The 19,953-nt window shown below is 46.6% G+C and overlaps 8 protein-coding genes across 8 annotated transcripts; 4 read left to right on the top strand and 4 right to left on the bottom strand.

Moving 5' to 3' along the window:
• Positions 1–24: 24 nt before the first annotated feature.
• Positions 25–909, bottom strand: CSO99 (Cso99p; the record flags this gene model as incomplete). Its single annotated transcript, XM_024859709.1, has 1 exon — positions 25–909. The coding sequence occupies one exon, from the start codon at positions 907–909 to the stop codon at positions 25–27; it is 885 nt and encodes a 294-aa protein (XP_024712091.1).
• Positions 910–1,364: 455 nt separating this feature from the next.
• Positions 1,365–3,071, bottom strand: XUT1 (Xut1p; the record flags this gene model as incomplete). The annotated part of the gene is made up of 1 exon (XM_024859708.1): positions 1,365–3,071. The coding sequence occupies one exon, from the start codon at positions 3,069–3,071 to the stop codon at positions 1,365–1,367; it is 1,707 nt and encodes a 568-aa protein (XP_024712090.1).
• A 1,499-nt stretch (positions 3,072–4,570) lies between these two features.
• On the top strand, positions 4,571–4,951 carry C7M61_004387 (uncharacterized protein; the record flags this gene model as incomplete). The annotated part of the gene is made up of 1 exon (XM_024859707.1): positions 4,571–4,951. One exon carries the CDS (start codon positions 4,571–4,573, stop codon positions 4,949–4,951), a length of 381 nt encoding a protein of 126 aa, XP_024712089.1.
• Positions 4,952–6,523: 1,572 nt separating this feature from the next.
• On the top strand, positions 6,524–9,079 carry MNN4 (Mnn4p; the record flags this gene model as incomplete). The annotated part of the gene is made up of 1 exon (XM_024859706.1): positions 6,524–9,079. One exon carries the CDS (start codon positions 6,524–6,526, stop codon positions 9,077–9,079), a length of 2,556 nt encoding a protein of 851 aa, XP_024712088.1.
• A 247-nt stretch (positions 9,080–9,326) lies between these two features.
• CBF1 (Cbf1p) lies at positions 9,327–10,112 on the bottom strand (the record flags this gene model as incomplete). Its single annotated transcript, XM_024859705.1, has 1 exon — positions 9,327–10,112. One exon carries the CDS (start codon positions 10,110–10,112, stop codon positions 9,327–9,329), a length of 786 nt encoding a protein of 261 aa, XP_024712087.1.
• A 1,186-nt stretch (positions 10,113–11,298) lies between these two features.
• Positions 11,299–12,987, top strand: PDC11 (indolepyruvate decarboxylase 1; the record flags this gene model as incomplete). Its single annotated transcript, XM_024859704.1, has 1 exon — positions 11,299–12,987. The coding sequence occupies one exon, from the start codon at positions 11,299–11,301 to the stop codon at positions 12,985–12,987; it is 1,689 nt and encodes a 562-aa protein (XP_024712086.1).
• A 644-nt stretch (positions 12,988–13,631) lies between these two features.
• Positions 13,632–15,746, top strand: ATM1 (ATP-binding cassette Fe/S cluster precursor transporter; the record flags this gene model as incomplete). Its single annotated transcript, XM_024859703.1, has 1 exon — positions 13,632–15,746. One exon carries the CDS (start codon positions 13,632–13,634, stop codon positions 15,744–15,746), a length of 2,115 nt encoding a protein of 704 aa, XP_024712085.1.
• Positions 15,747–16,673: 927 nt separating this feature from the next.
• On the bottom strand, positions 16,674–19,490 carry C7M61_004382 (uncharacterized protein; the record flags this gene model as incomplete). The annotated part of the gene is made up of 1 exon (XM_024859702.1): positions 16,674–19,490. The coding sequence occupies one exon, from the start codon at positions 19,488–19,490 to the stop codon at positions 16,674–16,676; it is 2,817 nt and encodes a 938-aa protein (XP_024712084.1).
• Positions 19,491–19,953: the final 463 nt, after the last annotated feature.

Below are 19,953 nucleotides of genomic sequence, written 5' to 3'. Positions count from 1 at the left end.
GTGACAAACCTTGCTGTCATGAGTCTAGCTCAAATCAATCGAGCTCCACATATCTCTAAAGCCCCACCAGGAGGCACCACTGCCACAAACACCAACCCAGAATGGAGTCAAACAGCCCTCATAAAGCGACCAATGAACAACCAATGGAAGCTGAATAGCCTGCTTGAACACAGCCAAGCGCCAGTTCTTGTCCCATTTGGCAAAAGGTGTTCTTCTAAAGAGCTCCAAAACTTCAATCACCAAGTAAGCACCCCACACTCTCGAACACCAGACGTAAGTGAACATGGACCAGCCGTCGTTGTCACTTGTACCTACCCAGTTGTGGTCGGTCAACCATCCGGCATGTTCGAAAAGCTCTAAGACAAGACAGTTGATGGATTGAAGGAAGTTGATGATGCGGTCAAACTTAGGAACTGGGGATGCAGGGTTGGTCATGGAAGCAAACTCATCGATGATCCATGGCATGTATTTGATGGACTCTGTGAGACGGTTGAAGATTCTCACATCTGCAATGTAGGAGGAGATAGCCTTCAAATGAACGGCAAGTTTCAGCTGGTATGTAGCGGTGTCGACGGATGCACTTACCTTCTCCTTGATGGCTTCATCGGTGCTGAAAGATGTGTTGAAGTTGCGGTTTATCAACTTGATGACATTGATTTTTTGTTGATTGATGAACTTGACGATCTTGGGCTTGTTGTTTAAGATGGCGCTCAACAACAAGGTGAAGTAGCAAATAAAGTACAAGTTAGCATCGACAGACGAGGACTTGCTCAAGACTTTGTCGTTGATCTCCTGGTAAAACTTTCTGGAAAAAACGGACTTTTTGAGCAATCCGTTAAGACGCAACAACAACGATAACGGAAGCGGACTTTTGGTCTTGGTGAAGGTTTGAGCCACATGCATCTCCATGATGAACACTAAAAAATAAAAGTCTAGTCGAAAAAAGCAGCCAAAAGCGAACTAGATATAGAAAAAGACGTGAGTGAAAACTTGGCAGAGATGCTCTAGTATCGTTAGCGCATTGAGCGCTATATGAAGAATAGATAACCGAGGTCTGTGCGCACATTGTGGTGAAAACTGGTGCCTTCTTTTCGCTCGGACCGGAGTCAAAAAAAACGCAGCCGAGCACATGACCAAATCAGGCAGGTGGCAGCGGTGACAGTTTTTTAGTCTACAGTGATTTGAACGAATATTTCAAAACATGAAAATCATTACTTCCTCCTCATCCTCGGAGTTTCTGCGGCCCTGCTCGGAAACCAGAGCCACTTGACAGAGCCTGCATGCCACTAATCCGGGGAACATGAATGTGATATTGAAAAATGCTTGATTGGTTGATTGGTCGATGCTATTATACATTTGGCCGTCTAGGCACGTTCTTTGTTTGAGCTTGATTCGTCGATACCGTGCAGCTCGTAAATTGCGGTTTCCTTGGACCTGTAAGCCTCCAATGCGTGTTGGTCTGCCGACCCCACAGTTTCCAAAACAACCTCATTGAGTTCCTCTACATCATCGGACATTTGCGGCAAGATGAGGTTGAGGATCACGCCAATCACACCAGTCAATGCAAATCCGGTTTCCATAAGCAACACGATGGCATCGAGGAAACCTTGTAATCCGGAGTTGTCTCCCAGATAGGTAAACACGTAGCTGAACCAGTCAGGAACGAGCGTGGCTCCAAAGCCCGGAAGCAACGAGGCTGTAAGAAGGAATCTGTCTCTTCTGGTGAACTCGGAAGAGCAGATGATTTTCATTCCACTCACGGCGACAGACGTGAAGAGGAACGACGTCATACCGCCCAAAACAGCCTTTGGAATGGCCACAATGGCGGCAGCGAATTTGCTGAAAATTCCCATGATCAAAAGGAAAAACACAGCCCAGTATCCGACTGTTCTGTTGGCGCACTTCGTAATTGAAATCACTCCATTATTCTGGGCAAAAACCGACATTGGCGTTACAGTCATGAGGCCTGCAAGAATACCATTAAGACCGTCCGCAAGAACACCGCCTTGGATTCTCGAATCAAAAACTTCGCCTTCGACTTCTAATCTTGAAACATCGCAAGTAGCCGTGATATCACCAATAGCCTCCATGACACAGACAATATAGACCGCTAAAAACGGAAAAACAATTGGTCCGTAAAGCTTCAATGGAAAAGTATGGACCCACAAGAAAGTGGCCGCTGGAGCAGAATCAATGTCTGCGTGAGAGAAGTAGCCACAGGCAGCAGCGACAATACAGCCCACCAACAAGCCCACAATAACGGCACACGATTTCATGATTGGAGATCCAAATTTTTCTGAAATGATGATTGTGACGTAAACCAAGAAACCGAGGCCAATGAACTCAGCTGAACCCCAATGCAACTCCTTCTTTCCACAAACATCACCAACACAAGAGGATCCACCTGCCCAGTCCTGGAATCCAGACTCAATGAGGTGGACTCCAATCAAAAGAACCACGGGTCCGGTAACTATAGGAGGAAAGATCTTGTTCAAAATCTTGGACGGCGTGAAAGATAAAAGCACACTGAGAAGACCACAGATGGAACCAGTGGCCAACAAATGGCCGTATCCTGCAATGCAAGGCTGCTTGACACCGTCAATAGTTTCACAAATGCCGCTGTCGTACATCATGGGGATCGATTTTGTCACGATAGTGATTGTGGAGAAGGAAGTACCAACCACTGAGAGCAAACCAGTGCCCACGAAGTAGTTGGTCTTCCATAAACGCAAACGGGTAATCTGTATTATGGATAAGAGACCTGAGGTGATCAACGACGCGGAGACCAAGTACTCAGAGTATGATGGCGAAAGATTCGCCGTTGTGGATATGATAAGTGGGGGTGTAACCACACCAGCCAACATGGCCAAAGAATGCTGGAGTCCTAGAAGAAATCCGAGGAACAAGGGCATTTCTGAATTGAGGCCAAAAAACGGCTGTGTCTTGGGCTCCCTTTTGGCAAAGGGTATGTCAGGAATGAAAAGATAAGCATAATCGTAGTCACCAAGGAAACCATCCTTGGTCGATATCTTGCGATAGACTTTCCTTCCAACGGTTCTGAGCTTATCCATGGTGAAAAATGAGATCTGCAAGAAACTGGGGATTGTGGGATTTAAATGTACAGAAAAAGATAAGCATATAGATGGACTACGTGAAGGGTGCAAAACTGATGCAGTTCAGGGCGATGATCCAGCATAGTGAGTAATTTGTTGCTCGGCGCATTTGTTATCAAGCCTTAGCGAAACGAACGCCGTGCAATGAAGTACTGATTTCAGACGATTAAAAGAGGAAAGTGAAGCTTTTTTTGAAAAGTGGTTGATATAGCTGAATCTACAAGAGTTTGCGGGCATTTTTAGGGTCGTTTTCACAATTTGGTCCGTTTTTGCACGTTTTTGATGGCTGCTGAATCGCACTGTCATTGGCTGCGAAAACTGATAAGATAAGCGCTGTGATTATGAGTTTTCAAACGACTCGGGGATCTCCGCGATGATAAGACTGATGTACGAGCTAGCTTTAGTAGTCTTTGAGACGACGGATTAAGAGCATATGGGCGATAGGCGCATGAGTTATATTTCGTTAAGCAATCTGGGCGGAACCTTGTGACGGAAACTTCGGCTATCTCCTGGTATACTTGAGAGGGCATCTCTATCAAACGCTTGGAGACTCTGGATGAGTATGAAGACGTGGGAATTGCAATTGGGGCATGAATCTTTGGAAAGTCATGGAAGTTATAGTTTCCAGTCAGAGAGCAAATGCAACCTGCAAACAATAATTACTTGATATAAGACACTTGGTAGAGTTAGCATCATCAACCAATGGAATTTTAGTTACTTTTCGTCTCTTCAGCAATTCACCTGAGGTTGATGTCGCAAAGGCGGTAACATGAGCCACAGATTTGGTGATCACCACATCAAGTTTAATACTCGCTATTTAGAGCATTTCAATAAGTGGCGAGACAACCCAGCTCTTCATGATTTTCAGATCCAAATCATGGTTTCGTGAAGAGCCTATGACTATAGGTAGAAATGCTCATCTCATTAGCATGCTTACTACACACGGCTTTGGGACCTCGTTGACAATCTAACAAATTCCAATGCCTCAATTCCAATTCAAAACTCAGTCCTTCAAAAGAATCCCCTTCCAGCGTCTCTAGAACCACTCCATCAGCACGATGTCGCCAAGCAAATGCATGGATACATCACCAACACTCCTTGCTGTCTCTACACGAAAGACCAATTCCGCAACGCAGGGATCTACTAGCAAAACAAATACTAAAAAGGCCTGGCCTCATCCAAAGAGAAAAAAAAAGGGGTTTGGCCGTTAGGGGCACAGCCAGTCACACGGGCTTCCTTGATTGCGAAACCCGTCATACATTGGGCTATGGTGACCGCCCCACTACTGTCATTCACCAAATAATACCCCATGCTTATTACCCCAACGAGGGGCTGAAGCGCCTGTCAAGGCCAAGGGGGACGGGCGTGGATCCTTCAACAATGGGGCTTTCGCAACCGTCGTTGACATATAACTGCCAACATATACCGTTGAGCACAGCTGGTGCTGATAATTTCCAATGCAAGAATCCAAAACAAAGTTGTCTTTGCCTGCCTACATCCTAGTGGCACTAACGCTTACGCTCTCAGTGGCTAAGTCGTTTGATGTCTGGGACGGTCCAGACAAGCAGCACCACAAGTGCACCCCATGGTACTCGCTATTTTTCCTTATGTTCACCGTCTACTCGAAAGCCGTTGAAATTGACCTGGCCCAGCGAAGACGCATGCGTATTCAGGGGTTGTTCCTTGCAGTGATCTCGTGGGTTGATGTGGTGAATCTGTGGCATGCAACTGGAGCCAGCTGGACCTACTGGGCCAATCGAACCGCAGCCATGGTAGCCCACACGTCATCTATGGGCGTTGCCATGCACAATTTTCTGGAGACTGGCTGGGCGTGGTGAAACCCAGGAGAAAGCCGTTTTTGAAAATTTCAGATCTGGTGGCTGGCCGTGATGAGATGAACAACCAGCCACAATCAAACTCATCAAAATAATCCAAATACCAAAGCAAGCCCGTTGTTGAAAAATCACTACGGAACTCCACCGTACCTGGCCGCCCTATTACCGACTGCGGTGCAAGCCTCCTTGAGGGGGGTTGCATAGCCACCAAGGGGCAGTGATCTAAATCTTGACGGAGTATGTCTCTAGTGCCGAGACACAGCCCTCGGTGACATATTCACGCATCACCACTGCATTTTTTCTCGATTTGACGTGTGTCAGAGTGGCTGCAAACGAGCATTTCCACTAGTCACAGCCTCACATGCGTAGCCAATGCACCAGCGACGCCAAAACACCTTTCTATAAATAGCCAGAGGGTCTCCTTTGAGAAACGGTGAAAATCTTTTCAACCAATCCACTGTGCCTGAAGCTTTTTGGCTACTTTTCGCCCTGGTCTGGCCAAGGCTCAGCACCGTAGCCGAGGACGCGAGTGGTGCCGTGGTTTCAATCACGTGCCCCTCCCAATTGTCCCAACCTCGCGTTGAAAGACACCTCAATACGAAATCTACATCAAAAACCGAAAAGTCTAATGTCTATGGTAAAGTGTATTGGAGTGGTAGGGCTGGCCGCGGCTGACGTCGTGTTTCTAGAACCCTGCAGGCACAGAGTCAGTGGTGCTAACCAGGAGCGCGGATCCCTGTTCCGTCCCGTTCCCGAATGTGAAAAACTCGCAATTCGTATATGATCCAGATGGAAAATTGAGTGATTTGGAGTTTCCTTTCAAAACACGCCTCTCTGTAGCGACGTCCCTTGCTGTGCAATTACACTTTTCTCGGGTGGGGAAGCTCGGCTTGGTGTAAATCCTGGGCGCCCAATTGTTCGACTTTGGTACCACCGCCTTTGTCGCAACCAATGCCGGATGGATAATCACAATGAACAAGAAAACACAGCCTGTCAGTAAAACGGTTGTGGTGGTTTCAGGGCACACTTTTTTCAAAGGATGACCAAAACTTACCTGTATTACTAAAACCCGTTGGGGTCTTTTTTTAAATCGGCTGAATGCTACGCAAGATTGTTCACAGCGGCTAAGTCTGCACTGGCTTGGGGGGGCTCGTGTGACAAAAGTAAAGGTTGGCTTTCGCTGTCGAAGGATTCCAGTCGCCAGTTTCAGATTTCTATACTATGTGAAAAAGCAAATACAGAGATCTGCTTCGGCCTACATCTCGGGGAGGCCAAGCATTCGCAGCCATTCTCGCGGCATCGCACCATCACTGGACCGCTTCCCAAATGTGGTTGTCCATCATAAGACAACACAAAGTGACACTATTTCGTGAATCAGGCACTTTTATAAAAGTTTCGTAGAAAATGTAGCTCTACAAATTAGAAGTAAAACCAAAACAACCCGGTCCATCGTCGTCTACGGAGGTAGTTGCTGAGGAGTGCCGCCTTGCTGCTTTTTTTACCTACCTCTGCGGCTTATCAAATTTAGCCCCCAACCTCACAATTCCAACCAACCACCCACTCTTTTCCGGACGTATGTTCGTCAGCATCAGAAAAAGATCCCTCCAGGCTGCCGTGGTCCTCGGTCTCTTGATCGTGGTATCCCTCTGGCTCACCCTGGCGCTGATACCGTCTATCGCCGAAACAAACTACTTGGATCTGCTTTCGCTTTCGCTATGGAAAAGCTCCAACATGGACAATGACATGTACCTGGAGTTCAACAAAAAAGTGTCCAAGCTCGTACGCCATCGGCAGAATAACGACTTGGAACATACTTTCTGGAAGATCGACACCACTCTCACCAAAGAGCAGACAGATTTAGAGATTCCACCATACTTCTACGAGGAAGACGCCAGCCGGTCTGACGTTCAGCCTTTCGATCCTCGCTTCACTTTGGCTTGCTACTACTACTACCTCCACATGCAAGCGGGCAAGCTGCCCCAGGGGGTCAAGGTGCCTTTCCATTGGGCTGATTGGATGGACATGTCCGTGCTTGACGAATTCATCTTCGCCAAGGAGAAGACGCCGTGTGAGTTTTTCGACCAGAGAGAAACAGAGGCTAACGAGGCGAAGAAGCATGACAAAGAAAACAAACACGAAGCCTTGGATCCAAAGGAATACTGTGTTATGGACGACGAGTTGAATTTCGACCACAGAGATGGTAATCGTCTCAGAATGGGCTTCAATGTCAAGTCTTACCCAGGTAGAATGACCCCTGAAATGGCAATGTTGGCTGGCAGATCGTACATGTACACACACGCTCCTCCCCCTGCCAGTATCATCTTCATGACCGACGACGGGTCCTACAATATCTCCACGGGTGTGAAGCTGAAACTTTTGCACAACGGTATTCCTGAGCATTACATTGCTCTGCTGGGTAAAAATTATATCAACACCGTGGAGCAGTTCAAGCTCTTGAACAAGAAGGTCCCTAGTTTCACTGACCGTGTTATTAATGACTATCAGGTCAACTTGGAGCACAAGGACTTTGTTCTGGCCCCATTCTCAATCATCAAAGAACTTCAAGAGAAGAACGTGGCATCTCCCCTCACTAAAATGGAAAAAGACTATCTCAACTCGGTGAAGTTTTCCGTGGCCACTCAGAAGAATCCTCCCAAATACTTCCTGGAGGCCAGAATTTTCAACACTGTCATTGGTGATCACTATGATTGGAGATTCTTTGGCGGTGTGAAAATAAACACAGAAGAACAGGAACTTACTTTGCACAGAATGGTCCGCACATGGTTGTCGTTCTGTCGTAAACAAGGTATCACCACTTGGATGGCCCATGGCTCCCTTTTATCCTGGTACTGGAATGGTATTGGATTCCCATGGGACAACGATATTGATGTTCAGGTTCCTCTTCTGAGTCTTCACAAATTGGGTCTCTACTTCAATCAGTCGCTTGTTGTCGAAGACGGTAAGGATGGCTTTGGTCGTTACTTTATTGACGTCACCTCTTCCATCACTGTTCGTGGCCACAGCAACGGTAAAAATAACATTGATGCTAGATTCATCGATATTGATTCAGGTCTTTACATTGACATCACTGCATTGGCAGTAAGTGAGGACGTTACGCCAAAAAGATACACTGACGGTTTGCCGGATGAAGTGAGCTCTGAGTCAAACAGATACAACATCAACGATCAGCTTCAGTTGTACAACTGTCGTAACAAGCATTTCCTGAGCCTTGCTGAGCTCTCGCCATTAATCAAGTCATACGTTGAGGGCAAAGTTGCATACATTCCAAAGCGTTACTCGGACATTCTTACTGCGGAATACAATAAGAAGGGCCTTCTAGAGAAGTTTTTCAGTCGTCGTCTTTTTATGCCGCAGCTTAGGCTTTGGCTTCATCAAGACGACTTGCGTTACTTCTTGAGAGCCAGAGAGCTGTGGGACACCTATTATGGCGCAAAGTCTTCTGAGAAGCTGGTGGGTCTCAGTAAGCCCGATATTCATGGAGACTTGACTTCTAGAGAGGTGACAACCCTTCTCGAGCTTGGTGAGTCTGATCTTATGGACCTTCTACTTAACGATGAAATCCTCATGGCGTATGCTGCGCTGAGAGATATGACATCCTTCCACGAAAACGAAATCATGAGGTTACTTTTCGGGAAAACAACCGAGCCTCTCATCCAAAAAGGAAAAGAGTTCAAGCCACTCAAATATGAACCATTCTTGTACCGTCTCCTTCTGGACTACACCTCTTTTGAAGATGAGGTAGACAGATATATTGGTTTGTATGAGAAGTACATCAAAGCCAAGCCAAGTGATGCTGATAATAAGGACGCTCAAGGCGAAAATGCTGCCAACAATTCGGAGGAGAAGCCTGATGAAACCTCAGAAGAAAAGTCCGATGACAAGTCCGATGAGAAGCCCGAAGAAAAGTCCGAAGAGAAGCCTGAAGACAAGCCTGAAGACAAACCTGAAGACAAGATAGAGGAGAAGTCTGATGAAAAGTCAGAGAAAGCTCCTAATGATGAGAAATCTGAGGAGAAGCCAGATACTGCTGATGCTACTTCAGGGAAGGACGAAAAGTCGGATAACAAAAATGAACCAAATCCTGAACAAAAGGAGGAAGGAAACAATTGAGATCCCTCAATTTACCAGCAAGAATAAAACAGTGAGCTAAAGAAAAGGACAACTTGCCCACTTACACGACAGACAATTTTACATCATAACATCGGGTAGCGGAAGCCTCCCGCATTGCATAAGAAGAACACTTCGAAAATCAATTGCATGACATTTTTTAAATTACACTTGAAAGTCTTGTAGTTCACATAAAATTAATAAAACAGAATAGGAAGTTGCCTATGGTACAAATACATTTTAAAGAAGTTTACTGCTTCTCTTCAAGTTGTCTTCTCAAGGAGTCGATCTCACGGTAGGCTCTCTCCAACTCAGCCTTCAACTTTTCATTGGAAGCGTTCAATTCACTGACTGCTTGCTCAGTCAATAACTTCTCCAAAGTCCACTTCTCAATGTTATTGTTTTCGTTTTCTTTCAACCTCTTGATAAACTCTACCGCTCTTTGCAAAATCTGAGCCTTGTTAGTGTCAGGAGTGGGAATCAAAGCAGCCAAGTCCTTGATACCAGCATTGATGGAGTCTCTTCTTCTTCTCTCGACTTCCTTGTGGTTTTCGCGTCTCACACGGTGCCACTCGTCAGAGCCATGGGGAGGCTTGCTATTGTTGACGGGAGGCAAAGTAGTAGGTTGCAACATCGTCAGGTCGGGTCTGTGATGCTGTTGGCTGGCAGCAGCGTGCACCAGAGAGCCATAGGCATTCTCGTACATTCTGTGGTGCAAGGCATGCAGCTGCTGTTGTTGCTGTTGTTGTTGCTGCTGCTGGTGATGATGATTGTGGTGATGAGACTGCTGTTGGTGGCTCAAAGCAGCTGCAGCAGCATTGGCAGGGTCAGCCTCAGACACCAAAGAAGCGGCAGCTGCGACAGCCGCTTCCTCGTCCTTCACATCGTTTTGGTCTTGGTTGCCCGAATTGGCGTAGGAAGACTGGTCGCCCAACAATTCGGAGTCAATGGCGATATCTTCTTTTTTGCCATTGTCAAGCTTGACTTTCTTGTTACCGTCAACGTAGGAGTTGGAACTTTCTCTTTTGTTTACCATGGTGTTCACGTGGACAGGCGACTGGTGAGGAGGTTGTTGTGGTTACCCCTGAGTCAGTGGATAAACAACGATAGCAATATATTTAGAACCAATGGTTCAAAAACAGACCAAAAATTGAATTTAGACTGGTGGCGTTCTTTTGATAATGGCTGCAACTTTCGCTATGTTTGCAGACCGGGGTGTTATCGGAACGTGATTATCACAACGTGATTGAGACTGAGAAACAAAAGTTGTTGTCACGAGTTTTTCTTCACATGGATTTCAGGTGATGGGGGTTACCCGCCCCAGATACCCCCCATTTGCACCCACACAAGACCACCATTAAACGGCAAGCCTAGACTAAATTTAGTTGGGAATAAAATCACGAAATTGAATATCGTAAGATTTCCATAAAACAGGTTGTCGAGTTCGGCTAGCCGTTCGGGTCGTTCTTATGCGATTACAGGTGTAGGCAAAGTGTTCTAAGTGCATGGGTTAAGCTCGAGCTAACAAGTGTAACAGCATACACTTTTGAAATGTTTTTCAAAGTGGAAGAACCAGGGTCACAGTAAAGCATTGAGATGACCTGTTGTCGAATCCCGGCGGGCCTCAATGATCCGTCAAGCACTCTGTCTCATCTAAATGTAATCGTAAAAAAGCTTCCTTCGATACAAATGCAATGCCAGATTCAAGCTGGCGAAAAAGAAATGATCTACAAGGCGCCTTCTCCCCCTGTCCTATTTTAGATCTCTCCTTCTCGAATTTCATCGTTTGGCATCATCTGAGGCGCCATGCAGATCCCTTCGCTGCCATTATGTCTAGGGTCCGCTGCAACATGGCCTGATCGGTGAAACTGAATCTCACATAGAATTTCACAGCTTACTCAGCTTTGCCACTAGTCCCCTAGCAATACTACTGTCCGTGACGGCGTCGTCAAAACACGGAGTCCGTTCAACCAGTTATGGTGCCTCGGAGGTGTAAGCCCGGCACACGTAAGCGCATATTCTCTCAAAGTGGGAAGAGAGCATGCGCCTACGCCGCCCTGGAGCGTTGCAACCCAAACAAATTATGCGCCTACGGAAACTATCGTCACACCACCACGTCTACACCCACCCCGAACTCCTCCGAGGGGTAAAAGTATAAGTAGACAGCCGTTTCGTAGCAGCCTTCTTTTCTCATCATCATTTACAAAAAACACTAAATCGTCATGTCTGAAATTACATTGGGTAGATATCTTTTCGAAAGATTGAACCAGCTTTCCGTCCAGACCATCTTTGGTCTTCCAGGTGACTTCAACTTGAGTCTCTTGGACAAAATCTATGAAGTTGATGGAATGAGATGGGCCGGTAACGCCAACGAGTTGAACGCCGCTTACGCTGCTGACGGTTACTCGAGAGTCAAGGGTCTTGCCTGTCTTGTCACCACCTTCGGTGTTGGTGAATTGTCTGCTTTGAACGGTGTTGGTGGTGCTTACGCTGAGCACGTTGGTATGTTGCACGTTGTCGGTGTTCCATCCATCTCTTCCCAGGCTAAGCAGTTGTTGTTGCACCACACCTTGGGTAACGGTGACTTCACTGTGTTCCACAGAATGTCCAACAACATTTCCCAGACCACCGCTTTCCTCTCCGACATCAATTCCGCTCCAGGTGAAATTGACAGATGCATCAGAGAGGCTTGGGTCCACCAGAGGCCTGTCTACGTTGGTTTGCCAGCCAACTTGGTCGACTTGACTGTTCCAGCTTCTTTGTTGGACACTCCAATCGACTTGTCCTTGAAGAAGAACGACCCTGATGCTCAGGAGGAGGTCATTGAGACCGTCTTGGACTTGGTTGACAAGGCCAAGAACCCGATCATCTTGGTCGATGCTTGTGCTTCCAGACACAGCTGCAGAGAGGAGGTTTCTCGTTTGGTTGACTCCACCAACTTCCCAGTCTTCGTTACCCCTATGGGTAAATCTGCTGTGAACGAGTCTCACCCAAGATTCGGTGGTGTCTACGTTGGTTCTCTTTCTGAGCCAGATGTGAAGGAAGCTGTTGAGTCCGCCGACTTGGTTCTTTCCATTGGTGCTTTGTTGTCCGACTTCAACACTGGTCACTTCTCCTACTCCTACAAGACCAAGAACATCGTGGAGTTCCACTCTGATTACACCAAGATCAGACAGGCCACTTTCCCAGGTGTCCAGATGAAGGAGGCTCTCAACCAGTTGTTGGCTCAAATCCCATCGCATGTTGCTGGCTACAAGGCTGCTCCAGTTCCTCAAAGAAGAGCCATTGCCACCCCAGGCCAGAAGGAGGCCATTTCCCAGGAATGGTTGTGGTCTAGATTGTCCTCTTGGTTCAGAGAGGGTGATGTGGTTATCACTGAGACCGGTACCTCTGCCTTTGGTATTGTCCAGTCTTACTTCCCAGACAAGTGCATTGGTATCTCGCAGGTCTTGTGGGGTTCTATTGGTTTCACCGTTGGTGCTACCTTGGGTGCTGTGATGGCTGCTCAGGAAATCGACCCTAAGAAGAGAGTCATCTTGTTTGTTGGTGACGGTTCCTTGCAGTTGACTGTCCAGGAAATTTCCACCATGGTCAAGTGGGAGACCACACCGTACTTGTTTGTCTTGAACAACGAGGGTTACACCATTGAGAGATTGATTCACGGTGAGACTGCCACCTACAACGACATCCAGCCATGGGACAACTTGGGTCTCTTGCCATTGTTCAAGGCTCGTGACTACGAGACCAACCGTGTCACCACTGTTGGTGAGATTGAGGGCTTGTTCACCAACCCAGAGTTCAACGAGAACTCCAAGATCAGAATGATCGAGGTGATGTTGCCAAGAATGGATGCTCCTCAGAACTTGGTGAAGCAGGCAGAGTACTCTTCCAAGACCAACTCTGAGAACTAAAAAAAGAATCTCGAAGGATTCAGGTTATAGATTAATGGTATACGATGTTAGGATTTGGTTACAGCAGTAGGAGTGGTATATTCTTTTGGCTGCAAAATGTTGGCCGCAGGAATTGAAGTGAGCTGCAAATTGAGCACGCAACGACAATGTCGTGAAGTTTAGTTCATCAAGAGATTATCAGAGTGAGTGTTATGTGAGCGTTGGGCGTTCAATGTAGTGTTACACTTACATGCTATCCCCACTTTCTGTGAGCACTCAATCGATATTCGCTGATGTGTTGAGGAAGTTGGGCGAGATATCGTGGAGCCATACATCTCAAAATTATTATTTACTTTTAAGAATATTTTCACATTTTACACTCTTTGGCGTTTATTAAGCCGAACTCGCAGATAAACGATACATGTATGGTAAAAAAATGCAAAAACATCAAAAACCAAGGATCAGAAACAATATCAGCTGCCACCCAACCAATGAAGGGCAATCATTTCTCCACGCCTAAATTCGACACAATACTGGCCAGTTTATTACCCTTCAGGTTCCCCGGACGCTGAGCGGTTTTCGCACCCGACTGCAACCGCGAATTTCGGCTACCCACATCGCTATCTACTAGGTCTCAAAACCAGATCTGTTGCACTTTTCCTAGCATGCTTAGTTCTTTGCTTCGTTTGAGGCTGCCTGGAGTCCTCAGGACCTCGGGGCAATTGACTAGAGTCCCGCTTATGAATTTGCGTCTGCAACTACCGGTGGGAAACCATTTCTCGAGAGGATCCACAGTATCGGTGAGACCTAGGTTGAACCACATTTGCTCAAGAGGGTTCCACACCTCCAAGAGAGCGTTCGAGAGTGGGAAGAAGGACTCTTCGACGTACCTTTTTGGTCGTCAGATTTCCACGTCTCAATTCAAAATGCTCAAGTCGTTATTGGTCACTATCTGGCCCAAGAACAAGCCCAGTTTCAAAGTCAGAGTGGTGCTCGCCTTGCTGTTGTTGATCGGGTCCAAGCTTTTGAATGTCCAGGTGCCCTTCTTTTTCAAGTCCATCATCGATGAAATGAACGTGGATTGGTCTGAGCAATTGGGCACCTTGGGTGCCGTCATGGGCACTATGATCATAGCATACGGTGGTGCCAGATTTGGTGCTGTCTTGTTTGGTGAGCTTAGAAACGCAATCTTTGCCTCTGTAGCCCAGCTGGCTATCAAAAGAGTTGCAAACAATACGTTCAAGCACTTGCTAGACATGGATTTGCAATTCCATTTGTCTCGTCAAACCGGTGGTCTTACCAGAGCCATTGATCGAGGAACAAAAGGTATAAGTTATGTTCTCAGCGCCATGGTATTTCATATTATTCCCATCAGTTTTGAAATCAGTGTTGTTTGTGGTATTTTAACATACAACTATGGTCTTTCTTTTGCTGCAGTAACCTTGATGACGATGATCGGATATTCTGTCTTTACCATCAAAACCACCGCATGGAGAACTGGATTCAGACGTCAAGCTAACAACGCTGATAATCAAGCCGCGTCTGTGGCTTTAGACTCGTTGATCAATTACGAATCCGTGAAGTACTTCAACAATGAAGCTTATCAATGTTCCAAATACGACAAATCCTTGACCAATTACCAGAATGCATCGATCAAAGTGGCCACATCCTTAGCATTTTTGAATGCCGGCCAGAATTTGATCTTCACCCTGGCTCTCACAGCCATGATGTATATGGGCTGTCAAGGTGTAGCCACTGGGGCTTTGAGTGTTGGTGATTTAGTGTTGATCAACCAGCTCGTATTTCAATTGTCTGTTCCGCTCAATTTCTTGGGATCGGTCTATAGAGAGCTCAAGCAGTCATTGTTGGATATGGAGAATCTTTTCCAATTGCAGAACTACGACATCAAGGTGAAAAGTAACCCTGGCGCAGGAAATCTTAGCTTGCACCCAATAAGACCGGGCGAGATCAAATTTGAGAATGTCACCTTTGGTTACCACCCGGACAGACCCATCTTGAAGAATGCCTCCTTCACCATTCCACCTGGTCAAAAGGTCGCCATTGTTGGTCCTTCCGGTTCTGGTAAATCCACGGTGTTGAAGCTTGTTTTTAGATTCTACGACGTGACTTCCGGACGCATTCTCATCGATGGCCAAGATATCTCCAAGGTTGATCTCGAGTCGCTCCGGCGAGCTATTGGAGTGGTACCCCAAGAAACGCCATTGTTCAACGACACGATCTTGGAAAATATCCGCTACGGCCGCTTAGACGCGCATAACGACGAGATCATGGCTGCGGTCTCTAAGGTGAGGCTCGATGCACTCATCAAGGAACTTCCAGCTGGTATGGAGACAATTGTCGGAGAACGAGGATTGATGATTTCTGGAGGAGAGAAGCAAAGGTTGGCCATTGCAAGATTACTTTTGAAACGGGCTCCAATTACATTCTTTGATGAGGCGACAAGTGCCCTAGACACACATACGGAACAAGCCTTACTTAGGACATTACGAAGCGTTTTCATTGAGGGGCGCTCGACGAATGTCTCTATCGCGCATCGTCTTCGAACCATTGCAGACAGCGACAAGATCATTGTGTTAAACAAAGGCGCAGTGCAGGAGGAAGGTACTCATCAAAGCTTGATAGACACTCCAGGATCTCTCTACGGAGAGCTTTGGAACATTCAGGAGAATCTTGATCTCGAAGAGGAATTGAAGAGACGTGACGAGGAGGAAGAGGAAGAGAGACAAAGAAAAGCTCGTGATGGTGCCCTCGCCGACTAGTGGTCTAGATGGTTTAAAAAGGGTATTGCAGCCATGGGAGTGTCAGCATCGCGGACTAAATCGAAGTAGACTAGGCCAGGCCGATGCCGATGCCGCTGCGTCCTCAATGGTCCCCTCTCCTTTGGAAAAGGGGGAAGGAGCAGATAGCGTTTTGACACAACGCTGTGAAGCATGCAACCTTGAAAAAAAAAGTTTCTGTAGGAGGCTCGGCTAGGTCCGCCGGCAGGCGCCGTTGTCCAGTGAGAAAATGGCAGGGGCCTGCTGGGAAGGCGAAGGCGAGAACGGGCAAATGCTACCGGCTTCTCCCGCCGTTTTTTGCAGTCGCCAAAAAGTAGCGAAAGCTTATTGTGACAATTGAAAGTAGTATTTGCAGCTGCACTGGTGATATTTCCCCAGTTTCTGGTCCCGCTGGGCTGATAAGTCCGCCCCAGAAAAAGCCAAAAGTCGTACCCTCCTATTTAGTCGATAGTGCAGATTGCCGCTTCACATCAGAAATACCGTTCTGTGGATAGGTCTACGCCGAGGCCCTCGGTGCGAAATTGGCAGATATTACTCGCATTAGCCATTTTTCTGCGGTGGCCTAGATCGGGGCTAGCCGCTCATGTCGCATGGCGAAATCCAGCCCAGTGCAAAATATATAAACTCGCCATCTCGTCTTGAATTCTCTACATCATGTTTCTGACAATCTCTAGAAGACACACTATTCGTGAATTGGCCCCTCCACCAAAGCTTACAGCCACTGACCTCGACCAGTTCGACCATATTGCGAACTCGATACTAAGTGCGGTGGAAAAGGGGAACCAACCCATCAGGTGGAACCTCAATTGAGGGTCTGACCACACAAATCTAAACCGGGGTTTCCACCCCATCTCTTACGAATAACGACCAGCAGCGGGCTGCCTATGTACAAAAGTTTCAATAAAATATTTACAATACTGCGACCATATCTGTGTAAAACTCAGCCACGGCTCTTTTTTCCTCATTCTCTGCCTCAACCTCCTCCCAGGCTTCAACTAGGCCGTGCGGCGGAAGCAGCTTGGCCTTCAATGTCACAAAGTCTTGGACCTCCTTCTTCTTGTATTGCATGATTTCCCCGAGCACCATTTTGGTTATATTGGTAACGGCTTTGTGAATCTGCTTGGCCCAATCAGAGCCTTTTCTAAGTGAGCGCTTAACCCATTGGTCGTAGTTTACCTTGTACCATGCCCAAAGGATTTCCTTCTTCTTGGTGTCGTGCTGGAATTTGAAACCAATAAGAGCTAGTTCGATCATCTTGGAGTCAATGTTGCAGTCGACAAAGTGAAGTGTTTTGTTCAAGAGATCGTTCTGAGAACAGAATGCAAGGGAAGACACTGCAGCTGTCTGAAGCAGTTGTGGATTCCCGTTTGTATGTTTCAAGTACGAGACATTGGAGTTCTTGACAAGAGCCAAGATCTGTTTGTACTCGCTCATGTTTGCCAGGTGCATCGTCACATTAAACATACTCGAGAACAACTCTCTAGGCACGAATTTTTTGGCGACACCAGAATGAATCAAATTCTTGAAAAGGCGCTTGCCAACCGCCTGGGCAGCGGGGTTCTCGCAGGCTAGCTGAAGAATGACGTTTCTGCACTCGTACTCAGTTGGATCGTAGACTTCAGATTCTGGTGATGTAATAGCATCCCATGAGCCAATCTTTTCAAAAAGCTTGAAGCTGACATCGTCGATCCATTTCTTGAATTGCGAATACTCACTGAAATGAATCATGATGTTGTTGATTGTCTCTAAGAATGTGAGTGCAATCTTAAGTACATCAAAGTTAATCTTCCACGAACTGGAGGCAAGGACATTGATGATTGAAGTGAGTGTAATGAGCTGACATTTGCCAAAGAGAGCGGCCTCGCTTTCATGGAATGGCTGCCCGAGAATTCTTCCGTAGTCGTTGATGAGACCGATGACCTCAAGAGGGGCCATTTCATTAGATTCAATTCTCGATAGAAGATGCTCAGCGATGGTTGAATCATAAACAACCTTGTAGTAGAATTGCTTGTTGTAATTGAAGCTGATCAACTGCTCTGGCTTGATCTCTAATTTTGTAGATCTGTCAGAAAGAAGGACATTAATATTTATCGACTGTCCGTCCTCTTTCTCGGCTCTAATCGCCAATGGAACATTGAATGGGGCATTTTCGAGACCTAATGCCACCGCATCGCCATCGTACAAAAACCGGCTCTGAGTGACCTTTATACCCTCACCGTCGGCAGTAACCCTCAAACAAGGAAACCCTGGATATTGGACCCAGGAATGCACGAAGGTTGGAAGATCGAATGTAACAAACTCGTTGAGCAAAGTCCACATCTCAAAAGGCTTGACAGACTTGTACTTGAACTTGGTGAGAACGTTTGCAAAGTGATGAAAGAACGGTTGAATGCTATCTGCCTTAAACTCAAGCTGGAACATGGTGGCAATCATGTTGAGCAAAACCAACCCTTTTTCATAAGATGATTTCTCGAAGATGGAATCGGTTTTGGCCTTGTTGCTAGTGTTTACCTTTGCCATATACTCATTCAAGCTGGGAATTGGCTGTCCGTAGAAACAGTCTTCATCCATAAGAGCCTCGACCTGCTCTGACTTTTTGAAATCATACTTTTCGTAGTCTTCAGATTCAATCTTGGCCAAAGAGAGCGCATAATCTCCGACAAAAGTAGCAAATGCCTCCGTCAACCACATCTGCTTGAAGTCATCAAACGATATAAGGTTCCCGATCCATTGATGGGTAAGTTGATGAGCCAAGAGCTGTCGCGTTTGGAAACCAACACACGCATCCTCCACGATGAAGATACTCTCTTTAATAAGGGTAATCATACCCCAGTTTTCCATTGCGCCTTCGCTAAAGAATGGCAAAGTCACGATGTCAAGTTTTGGTAAAGGATATGGCACGCCGAAAAGTTTCTCCAACACAGGCAAGAGGGCAATTGCGCAATCAAGAGCATACTTGGTAAGCGACGAATCACCCTTAGTAGTTGCAATGCTCACTGGAACGTCGCCCGCCTTGCCTTCCAAAGTTTCCAAATCACCAATGACGAAGCCAAATGTAGACGTGGGCATTGGGGGTGTCTCTTGGAAGTTGTAGACAGCCAAGTCAGTCATATCTATGTAAGACTGTGACGACATAATCGAATTCGAGAAAGCCCTGAACTTGGAGAGGGTCGTTATCGAAAGTTTGATAGGAACTCTCACATTGACCTCGTCCACACATGGAAAGATGGTCCTGGCTCCATACGGCTGTGAGTGGGTTGCAATGATGTAGTTATCTGAACGTCCTTCCAACGAGTCGGAGTAATTGGTACTGAAAACGCCATATGTCTGATCTCTGTACGTCTGTATTTTGTGAACAGAACCCACGTACGAGATTTCGACGGTAATCAGGCCATTGGTCTCATTGACTGGAGAATCGCATGAAAGTACGGCTAACTGGGCATCCCTTTGGTTTGAAATGCTCAATTTCACGGGAGCGTTTTCCCCAACCAAGAGCTTTGCCGAAAGGAAAACGAGGTTTTTGGAATGCAAGGAAAAAGTGAAATTTGCTGCAGCATTGGTGCATGCGGTATTCTTCTCAAGCTTGATCTTGATGGTACCTTTGAAATTGGGCTTCTGGTGATCTATATTCAACGAAAGGTCATACGCAGCCGGTAAAAATGCATTGCTGATCAGGAGAGGCAGCAGAAGACTGAGGTCCTCGATTTTAGCGCTTATACCGCTCATGGGTGCCAGATCCAGAGGTGAGAGAAGTCCGGAGTGAAAAATGTGTCTCGGCACGTGACATCAACAGTTGGAAAAAATTGGGAAAGTGTAATTTACCGAAGGGGGTTATCAAGTGGGCCGTCTTTATTTCTCTTTGCTTATCTGAAAAAAAGACCACATTTGTGTGGTGTAGCCGTGGAAGCATGTGTGTTGATCGCAGCCACCATAGGCGGGAGTCACCCTCGTCAAAAGGTCTCCATTTCAAGCAGCATGGCTAATTTATCGATAAGGCACGAATATGTGGCATCTAAAGAAAATGCTGGGTATACACGGCCAATCCCATTCTTCGTTGTTGCACGATGGTCATCCATGCTTATCACAATCGAAGCCCGCTCCCACCCCGCAGCGGATAAACCCCCCTCAGCTTATCTGCCCTGTCTACCACAATGATCTACACAGCAGCGTGACCGTGCCTTTGATTTCC

This window comes from Candidozyma pseudohaemuli (assembly GCF_003013735.1).
Source record: "Candidozyma pseudohaemuli strain B12108 chromosome Unknown scaffold00014, whole genome shotgun sequence".
Classification (NCBI taxonomy): domain Eukaryota; kingdom Fungi; phylum Ascomycota; class Pichiomycetes; order Serinales; family Metschnikowiaceae; genus Candidozyma; species Candidozyma pseudohaemuli.
Note: the sequence above shows the minus strand (reverse complement) of the source record. Positions and strands in the feature narration are given on the sequence as shown.